At 46.2% G+C, this 14,425-nt stretch overlaps 1 protein-coding gene across 6 annotated transcripts in view; it reads right to left on the bottom strand.

The window, feature by feature from the left end:
* The window catches only part of LOC147431377 (putative LRR receptor-like serine/threonine-protein kinase At1g67720), a 100,646-nt gene that overhangs the window by 19,791 nt on the left and 66,430 nt on the right, over positions 1 to 14,425 (bottom strand). Inside the window, exon 14 of one of the 6 annotated variants that reach the window (XM_086493987.1) lies at positions 7,430 to 7,487. The exons of the other annotated variants lie outside the window; for them this stretch is intronic. Coding sequence (XP_086350113.1) covers positions 7,438 to 7,487 — 50 coding nt within the window. The 3' untranslated portion in view covers positions 7,430 to 7,437. The remainder of the gene's footprint in view (positions 1 to 7,429; positions 7,488 to 14,425) is intronic. 6 annotated transcript variants of the gene reach the window in all.

Raw genomic sequence — 14,425 nt, 5'->3', positions numbered from 1 at the left:
GACAGAGACCCGAGATTTATGAGTTTGTTTTGGAAGGCAACTTGGGAGAACATTGGCACGCAGTTGCCCTTCTTGTCATCGTTCCACTTGCAGACTGACGGGCTATTTGAGATTGCCAATTCAGTGGTTTTAGATTTATTGAAGTCTTGTATCTCGGATCAGAAGACTCAATGGGAAGAGTACTTATCTTTGGTGGAATTTGCCTACAATAACATGATACACTCTTCAACGGGGAAGGCGCCATTTGAGATTGTTGAAGGTGCTGCGAAGGTTCCACCCTTCCTAAAGCACGAAAGATAAGATCTTCGAAGCGTATGAATATACGCGAGATTTGGATACAGCTTTTGCCAAGGTTCGCGAGACTTTGCAAAAGTCTCAAGAACGACAGAAAAAGGTAGCGGATCGCCATCGTCGCGACTTGAAATTGAAGGAGTGTGATTGGGGTTTTGAGAAGGCATGCCTAAGAAAGAAAAAGGGAAAGGAGAGGCTTTTATTAAAGCTTAGTATGCGATACTACGGATCTTTCCAGATCACTGAAAAGATAAATGATGTCTCCTTCCGATTGAAATTGCCAGATACTTGAAGGATTCACAATGCATTCCATGTGAGTCTCATGAAACCTTTTAAGGGTGATGCGCTTGATGGTGGGGAGCCTGATGAGCAACCCGAAGTGGAAGAAAACGAGGAGATCCTTGTTCCTGAACAGATTTTGGCACATAAGGATACGAAGAATAAAGGTAAAGTCCGAAGGCGGTTCTTGGTTTAGTTCAAGAACTATCCTACATTGGATGCAAAGTGGATGGAGGAGGAGGACCTAGCGGATACTCCTCAGATAGTGAAACTTTACCTCGATGCTTTTGGTTTAGCATAGTCTATTCCAAACGGAACCCAGAATTCAGCTTGGCCGGAGATCTGGTGCAGTGGGATGCACAAGAGGGGAGTCACTCTACTCCTTTGTCAACAGATGCCTTGATTTTGATACTAAAGTCACTGATGTCTCTTTGAGCTTCAGGGATACTGAGAGCTAACAATATTCTACTGGATGACTTTATGAAATAGAATTTCTGGTTATAATACTGATTTGTTCTTGACTTCTTTTGAGTGCAGGAACTGATAGACGAAATGATTGCAGCATTTTGGTCTGATTGATCTCGAATAGACATGGTTGCAATAGGGGTTAGTCAATCGGACATCGATGAGGTTCCGATTGGATCTAGATGCGATTGCTAGCTACATTGCCGATAAATCATGGTCTAAGATCCGAATGAATGTTGAATGTCATGTGATGTCCTGTGATGTCTAGCGATGTCCTATGATGTCGTGTGTGTTCCTAGTACGTAGGTACTAACAGTCAGTGTTTGCTAAGACGGTTTATGGCTTCTGTCGGTTTTGCAGGCGTAATCGCGGTCGATTACAATGCTTTCAAGAGAGGGGTATGTCACAAAGTGATGACGTGGCTACCGACAGCAGAAACCCTAATTTCTAGCAGAAACCCTAATCTGCAGAAACCCTAATTTTTGAAAACCCTAACCCTAATTTTCTGGCTGAAACCCTAAAGCGGCTGAAACTGCCACATGGCCAGCGTACGAATTTCCGGAAATCGCGGAAGATGCTTTTTCTCCTTTCTAGCGACGCTATTTGCAGGCTTTTTGCTACGCAAGTGAATTGGAGAGAGAGAGAGAGAGAGAGAGAGAGAGAGAGCTGATTTGCTTTATTTTTGGCTCTCTTGAGAGAGAGAGAGAGAGAGAGAGAGAGAGAGAGAGAGAGAGAATTTTTCTTTTGAACTGAAAGCTTTTGGAGCTCTACTTTTGGGCATCCCTTGTAAACTTTAAATACGCCGTGAGAAGCTCACCCTGCAGAGCATCTGGACGCAGAGTCTGAGAGTGAAACCCTAACCGCTCTTTGTACTTTGACATTGATTTAATACATAAAGAAATACCGAAAGGGGCGCCAGTCTTTGGGGCCAATATCTCTAGGCACGGAACTCCGTCGGGCCAGTGCAAATCTATTGTGATCTATGAATTGTTTTGAAGTGGTTATTTGGTGCTGTGGTGATTGATCCTTGACTTGGAGTGTCCAAGTCTGTTACAGTTGCTTATTTTGTTGTAGCACTAGTGGCGCTTGCAAGAACTCCATAAACCTTGGGTTCTGCACGAGTTGCGAAAACACATTCACCGCGGCAACTAATTGAGTCCTGAACGCATCATCCTCTAGTTGCCCATTCATAAAGCCTTGTACTAGAGGGACATTCACATCAACAGGAAGTACAGACTAACGTGGCCATGAGCTCTTGCCAATCTTGAACACCATAGGTGTCCTTCGAAGAGGAACCCTCTTCCATAATGCCCTTCCCTTTGTCGGCCATAGTGTAATCCCGCGTTCCTGTACTCTGTGTCTTTACCCAAAACAACCGAGGCTCACTTCTTGGAGGAAAAAGTGATTGATGTCCCGGCGGAGGAACCTTGAAACCGGCCCGTAGGGCGGTAGGCTTTGGCTTTCACCCGAAATTCTTTACTCACAAAGAGCACTTTAGAAAGGTAACCTGCGACGGGAATTAACACTTAAGCACACACACGGCTCGGAAGCTAGAATGCTCCGAACGTACGCTGACAACCTGTAGGCCCCAAAATTGGCGCCCCTTTCGGTATTTGTTTATTCTTTAGGAGGGTAAATTACAAAGAAGAGTCCCGGGAATCCTTTAACTGTATCCCGCTAGATACCAACCGTTCTGGAAAAATTTTGACAACATAACAGCCCCAAAACTTGCCCAAAACCAATTCCCTTGCTGGAACTCGCTTCTACTGGCATACACCCTCTGATTCCTGCCTAGAAACAGTAAATGCAGCACGCTGTATTTACTGGTTTATCATCTGTTTTCAGCCCTAAACAGCCCCCGAACTGTCGTCTAACAGTGGGGCACGGTCCCCAATGCTTCTGACGTCATTGCGGCTGCAAAACGGTCCAAAAACAGCACGTACACAGCGTTGTAAGCGCACCTGTTTGGTGAGGTTATGACCCTCACCCGTGCCTGCTTTGGAGTAGCAATTAGTTACTCCTGTTCGTGCTCAAGGAGGCTCTTGCCTCGGCACAAAAGCATGAAACCACATAGCTGTACATCAGTCAAATGAAGAGCCCTTTTGTGGGGCATCACATAACCGCACGTAGAGGGGAGAGAGAGAGAGAGAGAGAGAGAGAGAGAGAGAGCATTGTGTAGTGTGCAGGTCATCACTCCTAGCACCACATTGTACATAGAGAAGAAAGCATGCACTCCATAGCTCTTAACCTGTGACAGAAGACTGCAAATGAGCCTCCCAACTATGAAAATCAGCGCCCATTTTTCTACAAGAGGGAAGTGTAACATGTGTGACTTGGCGCGATTATAAGCATTTTCCCGTTTCGGGGTTGCCACCTAAAAATCTCCCAACTGGTTGTCCAGTTGACTTCGCGGCAGAGTTCTAAAATGTTCCCCTTGTCATTCCAAAGGTAATGATGCGAGCACATTTCATGGCCCAAAATAGCAGTTCCCTAATTTTTAGGAGATGCTTCCACTGGGCTCCCACTGGGGTCTTCTGACCATCTATCCCCATTGGGACCGCATCCAAAAATACAATGTGGCCGAACTGTCGGGTATTTTCTTTTGGTGTTCCCACCTTGACTTTATGCCTTTATTGAGTTCACTTCCTAGTATCCACCAACTTGCTAAGTGCGACGACGGGACCTACATGATCTTGAACTGAGCCTAGACATCCTCTTACTATACGAATTCCAGGGCCGACCAACTTCCCGTCTGCAGGTGAAACTTTCACATTGGCCATACAATGTCCGACCATTTGCAACTTCAAAAAGAGGGTTTCAAAAATAAAACAAAAATCATTGGAAAGAAACCAACAACTAAAGTTAGCAGTTGCCACGTCCTCGTGACACTACACATGGGTTAGCCATACTTAATGGCTTGCAGCGATTTCCTGGAGCAGTTGGTTTCACATGCTTTCTACACAGACATGGAGCCAGTACAGTGGACTATGTTATGACACAGCCGAGCTTTGTCCCTCGCATTCAAGATATCACAAGGGAGCCGGGCCAGTGGGCGTAGCAGTGGATCATGCTCTCTTGACACTGTCCGTTTCGTTTCAATATAGTACAACCCAAACATAAGGAGGCACGTCACACACCCGTTATACATTTACACCAGAGACTAATTCCGTTTATACAGAGGAGATCTGGGACCGTGTATGGGAAGGCACACCTGGCACAGCTGATACAGGCCTCTAAGTGGAGGAGTGCACCACTCTATTGACTGAGACACTGCATGATGCTGCATTAGTGGCATACCCACACACTCAGCCGAGCAGGAGACGACATTCTAGGAGCATGCCCCATAATAGTTGGTATGATGAGGAGTGCAAAGAGATGAGAGCCCAGCTTCAGAGGGATCTTCTTTTAGGAGTCATCACTTACAGACAGTCTCGGATTGCTTCCCGACGCCTTGTACGACGGAAGAAGCAAGCTTACCTGGCTCAGATGGAACGAGACTTATATCAGATGTTCTTGAGTAGGGACTCATGAGAGGGATGGCAACTATTTCATGAGCACTCCCCTCCCCTAGTGATTACTTCACCTGATGTGTGGGGCCAATATGCGACATCGTTATATACAGTTCTTGGACACGAACCCCTTCCAGACCCTACAGAGCCATGCCCAGCTACGAGCACCTTCTTTACCACTGGGATAGTATAGAGGGCCATGGACAGGATCATGACGGTCTAGTAGTGGAGTACTTTATGCATGCTAGGGATATGTGGATGGAGGTTCTTGTAGTGTTGTTCAATCGTGCCATGTGTGAGGAATTACCTGAGACTTGGAGGTTGTCTACTATTGTGCCTATCTTCAAGACAGGTGATCCTACAGAGCCTGGGAACTACCACACTATTATGGTTGGACACACATTGGCACGGTTGTATGCATCCATTCTTGAGCAGCACTTGAGTAATTGGGCAGAGGGTGAGGGTGTACAAGAGGGGTTTCTCCACTCTTGATCATATTCTGACACTCAAAGCCATCATTGAGGAGGGCAGGTCACATGGGAGACGGATTTATTGTAGCTTTGTGGATTTCCGCAAAGCATTTGACATGGTACCGAGAGCTCGATTGATGCCTGGACTACATGAGATGGGGTGGCCCAGACAGTTGATTTGGGGGATTATGGCTTTGTACAGATCGGTGATGGGACATGTACGCACTCCGGAAGGGGTATCTGATTTAGTTCACTCTACTATTGGGGTGAAACAGGGCTGCCCATTGTCTCCTACTCTATTTGGTATGTATGTTGATGAGGTGTCTGATTACATTGACAAAGAGGGTGACAGAGGTGCCCAGCTGGATCCCATTGTTGTTATATGCTGATGATATTGTGTTGATATCAGACTCACCACAGGGTATGCAACGACGTTTGGATACACTACACAGTTTTGCCGAGGATAGTGGATTGTGTGTAAACCTTGGTAAAACCAAGGTTATGTTGTTTAACACCACACCACGTGGATCAGGAGATCAGCACCTACTTTCACATATGGTCAAGAGATTGTGGAGTATACAGATGCATACACTTACCTGGGGGTAGTCTTTACTGGGCCTGTTTTTCCTTTGAGAAGAGCAACAGAGACTAGACTAACTAGAACTTATGCGGCTTTAGGAGGATTGAAGAGGATGTGTTCGCACAGGTTCAGTTCCAGGAACCTAGGACAAAGTTATGGCTCTTCGATACTTTGGTTGCCTCTACTATGCTATATGGGGTGCAGGTTTGGGGACCTTCTGTAGGCCAGGATGGTTGGAGACGTATGGAGAGGCCCTTGGTATCTGTGATCTCTCGGTTGATTAGAGCCGAGGCCTCCGTACCGCATGATATCATTCGAGCGGAGTTAGCTGCCCCCCCCCTATGGAGATTGAGGCCCTTACCAGATCAGTCTCCTTTGTACACACCTATGGGATACTACCAGAGATAGATATGCCAAGTTGGCCCTAGAGTCCTCCACACAGTTAGCTCTACAGGGGGATACATCATGCTGGTATGCACACATGACCTCATGGTTTCAGACACATGGTTTCACCATGGACAGGCTACCTCCTTTTCAGTACTCTGTACAGGCACCCTTGATGTCTCTGACACGGGTGGAGAGTACTAGACTCATTCGTCAGGATCTGATCCAGTTGGACACGAGGAGGACATGGATAGAGCCGGTACAGGAGTTGGGCACGAAGATTACTAGACTCATTCGTCAGGATCTGATCCAGCTGGACACGAGGAGGACATGGATAGAGCCGGTACAGGAGTTGGGCACAAAGATGGCTTTCTACAGAGAGCATCTTCTCCACCTCACAAGGGATGGGTTTGTGATTCAACCTAGCTATATGCACACATCTTTCTCATTGTTTGCATTGTGCCATTTGCCAGATACGCACATCCTCACATCAGCTTGAGATTGAGACTAGCACCAGCAAATAGCACGATATGCCACTTATGTCATCTAGAGCCAGAGACAGAGTTACATTACATATGTCATTGCACAGTGTACTATGAGATACAAGGCCGTTTTCATTGTCTATTCAGAGAGGGTTTTGGGCCTCTATCTAGGGTATTGAATTATGAGGATCAAAATGTCTTGGACTGTATCTACTTGAGTTACACAGCATAGAGATACTTTACTAAAGAGAGCTGGCTGCTGGAGAGAGACGGTCCCTGAGACACATTTACAGATTTCTTTACACTAGATATTGGACACCCAGAGGAGCAGCCACTACCACTACTGGCATTCTCATAGACCAAGCATTGGAGCTAGGGAGATCTAGACGACCACAATTGAGGAGAGGAGCTACACAGTAGCGAGGAGACCCCCCCCCCCCCCCCCCCCCCCCCCCCCCCCCCCCCCCCCCTTCTCTCATTGTACTACACACTACTGGGCACCTTTTGTATTAGCTGGCACATCCATACAGTCCCGGCTTGTAGTAGTTGTATTTTTTGTTTCAGTTCTCTTTTTGATTCCGGACATGGTATCAGATTCACTATGTTGTAACTGCTTGGTCTCATACGTCATTTTGGCCTTTTAAAGACGTTAATATATCATTTCCTCCTCTCTCTCTCTCTCTCTCTCTCTCTCTCTCTCTCTCTCTCTCTCTCTCTCTCTCTCTCTCTCTCTCTCTCTCTCTCCTGCATTGCTCACACGCTGCTCCTGCTGCCACCCACGCTGTTGCTACTGCTCACGCTGTTGTTCACCTGCTGCGCCACCCCCAACACCCTCTCGCCCAGCCAGCCCTGCCACACCAAACCCCCCCCCCCCCCCCCCCCCCAACAGGCAGAAATTCAAAATTACGGGGAAAACAGGAAATTCCAAAAAAAATCAGATTGGAGAATTTTGAAAGAAATTATAAGGACCTGCAGATTTACAAAGGGCAGAAATTGCAAGGATTTTTTTGGCAGAAATTACAAGGACCTGCAGATTTACAAATACAAAACAGCTTTGACAAAAACTAGCAGAAAATCAGAAAATCAAATATCAAGAATGTATGATTGATATGAGGAAAACATATGTATGCATTATGCGGGACATGGATGTATGTGTGATGTGGACCTAGTGGGTTGGCCTTGCAGAAGTGCAGATTGTGTTTTTGATGGAGGTCATGAGTGCTTCGCCAGTGTGTCAGCCCCATCCGAAGGCATCCTTTGTGCTTACAAACAAGCAGATAACAAAAATGGAAAGGGAGATGAAAGACCGGAAAGCAAATACGGAGGGATGGTGGAAAGAGAAGGCCAACCTTCTTCAAATGTTTCTCAACGAAAGCGCGCAGTGCAAGAAAGAGAAAGAGGACCTGCACGCATAGCTACAAGCACTTAAGGCAGACTCCAAAGCACTTAAAGAACAGGTCTCAGCCCTCAAGCGAGAGCTTGCTGATAGAGCAAGCAGTGGACTAGAGGAAGGGGAATTCCAGCCTTCGGTGATAGAGGAAATCAAGGTCATCAAGGAGCAGGTACGGATGATCAAAGAGGAGGAGAAACAGAAGGTGGTAAAGACATCTTCGTGGATGGACGTGATCACGAAGACGCAATAGAAGGCGGATGAGGCCGAGAAATGGATAGAAGTCGCTAAGAAAGGGAAAGGAAAAGAAACCACATCTGTCCCCACTCCTATAATCATCACCATGACTCTAGAAGAAAAGCAGCGAAGGAAAACTAGAGCTTTGCATATAAGAGTAACCGGTCTAAAAGACCGAGATGATGTGGGAAGGGGAAGTTGGAGAAGTTCTCCGCATGATGGGTAGTGAGGCTACTCACAGAAAGGCATGGAGGGTGGGGAAGAAGACACAAGGCAATGGGGGATGACCTCACTCTCACACAGCTTGCGTATATGAGAGAGGTAATGCCAGAGATTCAAGCGGCAAGGGAAAACAGAAAGACGGCCTTCTACAGAGATGGCCGGGTGGTGATTATAGAGCGGCGCTCCACATGACGGTGCGAGACCCATGGGACCACACTCAAAGTTGCCACTTGGAATTGTAATGGATCTATGCAACTTGATGTGGGCGTTTTTTCACGAGAAGAGACATCGTCTTCTACTCTGAGACACATTAGGCCCCTGGGCAGTCTATGCCTCACATTAGTGGATACAGATGGGAGACAGCCTGTAAACAGGAGACACGATCAGAGCACATAGGGCGGGGATCAGGAGGAGTGGCAGTGTTATTAAGTGAGGAGTTGCAGCCATTGATACATATAGCCCGCACGAATGAGCAAGCTAGGTACATGTGGGTGAGATTGAGAGCAGAGACAGACAGGTATCTTTACATTGCTATTTTCTACTTTCCCCCGAGCACATCCACCCAGAGGACAGTCCCCCTTTTCTATTTTGGATGATGACATATGGGAGTTCTCTAGAGATGGTGACATCATCATTCTAGGGGATTTCAATGCTAGGACTGCCCATCATCAGACAGTATTTTATGATACTTTAGAGGAAATGCTGAGAGAGCTAGATGTTGCAGAGACTGGCCTATCCAGACTATCACAAGATGAAGAACACACTGAGTATGGACGACACTTGATAGACATGGAGACTGCACGTGGATTGGCCATCTTGAATGGCCTACAGAGATTTCCCGCCTCAGGGGGTTTTACATGCTTTCCACACAGACATGGAGCCAGCACAGTGGATTATTTCATGGCACAGCCAAGCCTCATCTCTAGTATCCAGGATCTCACGGTTGGACCCAGACCTGTTGGTGTGGCAAAGGATCATGCTCTTGTGTCGTTGACCATCTCTTTTCAGTTTAGTGTAGCACACAGGCTACAGACAGCAGCCCCTACTCGCTACACCTTCACACGGGAGACGGACACTGTATACATAGATGGGATCTACAGATGCCTGTGCACAGAGGAGCCAGGGCGACCTCTGGAGGAGCTTACTACTATATTGACACAGACACTACATGATGCAACAGCAGAGGCATACCCACATACCCAGCCTGAGCAGAGACGCCGCTCTCGGAGCATGCTCCAGAACAGTTGGTATGATGAGGAATGCCAGGACACTAGAGCTAGACTTCAGAGGGAGGTGCTTTTGGGGGACATCACTCACAGACAATCACAGATTGACTTCCGACGCCTAGTGTGGCGGAAGAAGAGGGCATTTTTGGCTCGCCTAGAGCAGGATCTATACCAGCTATTCTTGATTCAGGACTCACGTGAGGCATGGCGGCTCTTTCAAGAGCACTCCCCCCCCCCCCCCCCGGCCATCACTTCTACAGAAGACTGGGGCCAATACGCATCATCTCTATACACAGTTCCTGAGTAGCCCCCCCCTTCCCGACCCCCCTGATCCATGCCCACACACATGTGCTTTTTTCACCGCGGAGATGGTGAGGAAGGCAATTGACAGGATGAGGACTGGGAGAGCATACGATCATGATGGCTTAGTGGTTGAGCATTTCACGCATGCCATAGATCTACTAGCAAAGCTTCTAGCAGTTATGTTTAGCCGTGCCATGTGTGAGGGCTTGCCTGATATTTGGAGCCTATCTACTATTGTACCTATCTTCAAGTCGGGAGACCCTATGGAGCCTGGGAATTATCGCACTATCATGATTGGACACACATTGGCACGGTTGTACGCATCTATTCTTGAGCAGTAGCTGAGTAGATAGGCAGAGAGGGTGGGGATACGCGTAGCCGCGCAGGCAAAGTTCAGGAGGGGTTTTTCTACTCTTGACCATATCTTGACACTTAGAGCCATCATTGAGGAGGGCAGATCGCGTGGGAGACGGATCTATTGTAGCTTTGTGGATTTCCACAAAGCATTTGACACAGTGCCCAGAGCTAGATTGATGCGCAGATTACAGCAGATGGGAGTATTCACAGAGCTCATTTGGGGGGTCATGGCATTATACAGGTCAGTAGTGGGGCATGTACGCACCTCAGATGGTCTATCCACACCGATTCACTCCACCATTGGGGTGAAGCAGGGCTGCCCGGTCTCTCCTACTCTATTTCGTATGTATGTGGATGAGGTTTCTGACTACATGGACAGAGATGGTGATAGAGGTGCACAACTGGCAGGGACATGGATTGTTATATGCTGATGATATTGTGTTGATCTCCGACTCTCGGGAGGGGATGCAACGTCACTTGGATGCTTTCCATAGGTTTGCTAAGGAAAGTTAGTGGGTGTTAGACTTACACCACTCTACTGCTTCACAGATCTAGGGCATACATGTACGGTTAGTGTGCCTCTAGGCTGGCCACCCTTTGCATATGCATTTAGACTGCACGGCTTCGGGCATTCCCAAATTAATGAAATCTGGTCTTTTTGTTTACTCGATCTTCTTCAAAGAACTGAATGATGAACAATGATCAAATATGTCTGAAACGGAAAAGGAACGACAAGAATTTCTGCACACACAGGCTGATTGTTTTTCTTAAGGCCTATTAGGCGAGTTACCTCCACCTGAGGACCATACAATTGATTTGATTCCTAAAAGTACACCACTGAAACAGCCACGTTATCGCGTTAGCCGAGCCCAAAGTGAAGAAATAATGAACCAAGTAAAAGAACTTCTATCCAACCTAGCACTCCACCTTTCTGCTCTCCGGTATTGCTAGTATTAAAGAAAGACGGATCTCGTAGGATGTGCATTGACTATAGAGCTCTCAATAAAATCACCATCAAGAACAGATTCCCTATTCCAAGGATCGATGATATACTCGACAGACTACAGGGATCCTCTTGTTTTAGCACAATTGATCTTAGGAGTGGATATCATTAGATTTGAATTGCTCCGGGGGATGTCTATGTTGGGGTCAGCCCAACTTGGGCGGTCAATTGTGTGTGAACCCATTTGTAATGCCTTTATAAGGCTCACTAAAACCTAATGATAACTCTCTCCATCGGTGCCTTATCCGCCATCTCCTCTCTCACTCTCCTTGCTCAATGTTTGTGCATGAGCGTGTAGGCTTCAAGCCCTTGTCTCTCGGATCTCTTTCTGCATAGTATACTTTGTCGTAAGGTAATTAGTTGATTGCTCGGTAGCTACGAAAAGCTTCTATAAATTTCAATGGCCAGATGTCACAAAAAAACGGAAGCGTAAACTGACGTTTAATTGCACTTCAAATACTCAAGAGAATTAGAAAGAGAGAGAAAGCTTGACACTTCATTGGGGACCAGAAGATGGGCTGGTCCCCCCCCATAAAGAGAATATCTTTATTACTAAGGGAGAATCTTTACAAGCACGGGAACGGGGCAAAAGCCCGTCCTCTATTCTTTCTTGGCCTTTTCTGCTTCTGATTGAGAGAGTAGAAGAACTGCTCTCTGACTACCAAGAGGATCTATCCTCTTCTGCGAGATTTTGGGAAGCTCTCGTAGGGGAGAGTCTACCTTCCACAAAACTCATCGGAAGCTCTCACGAATGAGGGTCTATCTTCCGCTAACTGTGCCACTTTGGACATTAATCATTCCTGCAATGTTACCTGAGCGTGTTCCAATGCCAAATTGGAGGTCCTTTTCGCGAAGGAAATGCTCCAAACTTGGTGTATGTGTAGAGTAGGTAGTGGGGAATGAGATTCTATTAAGACTTTGCTGAAATTCACCCTAATACAAGTGATTAGGGGCTGAAAACGGGGAATTTGCAGCAGCTAGACAAGGGAGAAAGAGTGTTTTCTACTACTTTACGCGATGAAACTTCTCCCAAAGCTGCAAGCAACCATGAGAGGCCTTGTTCTAGGTGATGGGTGCTCAGAGGCTCCACATACACCACAAGGTGCTGCTCTCAAGCTTCAATGGAGAGCTTCACTGCGTAGAGGATGGTCAACTTGGGGGGGGGGGTAGTGCATTGCCAACCTAGCAAGAGGGGGAGGGGCTGCTCTCTTATAGCCTCCCAGAAGAGGGGGCGCTAGCATGAAGAGAGAGAGAGAGAGAGAGAGAGAGAGAGAGAGAGAGAGAGATTGCATGGGAAAGTGTGCCACTTGGCACACTTACTTTAAAATTTAAAAACCATTCAACTTTTGACTTTAAGAATCCTATGCTAGTTAATGAAATGTGCAATTAAGTGCACAATTGCACACATAGATGCAACAAATGAAAACGTTAGCTGCTCCCTAGCGCATTGCCGTGCCAGCAATGCTCTGGCATTACCTGTTCGCACTTGTCCGGCCATTTGGTCCAGCGTAAATCATTTAAGAATAACTTATCCTAAGGCCGTAAAATAATCAAGCCTTAGGGTTAATAGTCTAAGGACCCCATCTCATTCCTGTGCTTACACTAGCGCGCGTAATTTTCTGAGCCTGAAATCTGAGGCTACTATCTACCCCTTTATTGAAGACCCGATTTCCCAATCACTAGGGCTTCAGGGTATTTTTCTGCTAGGGTCTCCCTGAGGTGCTCTGGCCCAAACTTGGACGCACCTGAGGCCCCAGAACCTGCTAGATCTATTCTGATGTGCACACAACTAATTAGATAATTCTTTTCTCGTAAATAAATTAATTCTTTACAAAGTCTGACATAGTTACATCCCTCTTGGTTCTAAACAGTTGACCTCAACTGTAGAGCGTCAACATAACTGTGCAAGATGTCTGGGTAGTCCTTAAGATCGGACTCAGTCATCCACTTTGCATTTAAAGGAGTGTAATTCTTGAACTTGACTAAATACTTTCGATGTAGACTCCCCAACTTGAGTTGTCTCTCCGAGTGGTGTATTATTTGTTCAGGTTGAAGGATTTCCTCAGTCTCTTCGACTTCTGGAGTATCTTCTTGTACTGGCGCCACTGGAGAAAGTCCAACATATGGTCGGAGGAGACTGACATGAAAAGCATTATGGATGCGCCAACGAGAAGGCAAATCCAATCTGAAAGTCACGTGATTGACTTTATCTGTAATTTTGAAAGGGCCGTAATATCTATGGAAAAGTTTGACAACTTTCCCTTTTCCGACCCGCTTTTTCAATCTAGCTTTCTCAAACCGAAGCAGGACATATTGTCCTTTTTCTAGATTGAGATTCCTTCTGTGCTTGTCTGCTTTTCTCTTCTGTTGCTCTTGAGTACGAAGAATCGCTTGCTTTACTTGTTGATGGGCAATATCAATATTGCGCACAAATTCATCTGCCGGCGAAGATGTTTTCTTTGGTAACCATAATAGGAAGTAAGAGTGGCTTTCCATAAATAATTTTGAAGGGAGCTTTACAAGTTGAGGAATGTATGGTATTATTATACGCAAACTCAACTATTGGTAAGTACTGTTCCCATTCGGATTGTCGTTCCGACACATAGCACTTGAGGATATCTAAAATAGTGGCATTAGCGATTTTGCTTTGACCATCTGTTTGAGGATGATAAGCTAATGAAAAGTCAAGCTTAGTTCCCAAGTTTTCAAACAATGCCTGCCAAAATAGACTAGTCATGTGGGGATCTCTATCGCTGACAATAGTCTTTGGCAATCCATGGTGTTTAAAAACCTGAGCTAGAAATATTCTAGCCATGTGATCAGCTTTGATCGTCTTCTTTACTGGAAGAAAATGTGCTTGCTTACTGAATCTGTCTACTATAGTCCAGATTGCATCATTTCCATTCTTGGATCGAGCAAGATCCGTAATAAAATCCATGGCAATACTTTCCCATAAAGTGTTAGGCACAGGGAGCGGTTGAAGCTTGCCATAAACTTTATGTCTGTCATATTTTACTTTTTGGCAGACTAAACACTCACGTACATGTTTTTCAATGTCCACACGGAGTGTTGGCCAAAAGAAATACCTTTCGAGGGCACTAGTGGTGGAAGCAATTCCCCGATGCCCGGCATAAGGAGAATTATGTGCTTCATCCATCACCTTCTGTCGTAAGGACTGAGCTATGCATATTGCTTGTTGACGATAGAGTGTATTATCCCTAATGGAA

The sequence above is a fragment of the Adiantum capillus-veneris genome, chromosome 21, assembly GCF_014529385.1.
Source record: "Adiantum capillus-veneris isolate H3 chromosome 21, ASM1452938v2, whole genome shotgun sequence".
NCBI lineage: Eukaryota > Viridiplantae > Streptophyta > Polypodiopsida > Polypodiales > Pteridaceae > Adiantum > Adiantum capillus-veneris.
The sequence above is the reverse complement of the archived record's forward strand: the minus strand, read 5'-3'. Positions and strand labels throughout refer to the sequence as shown.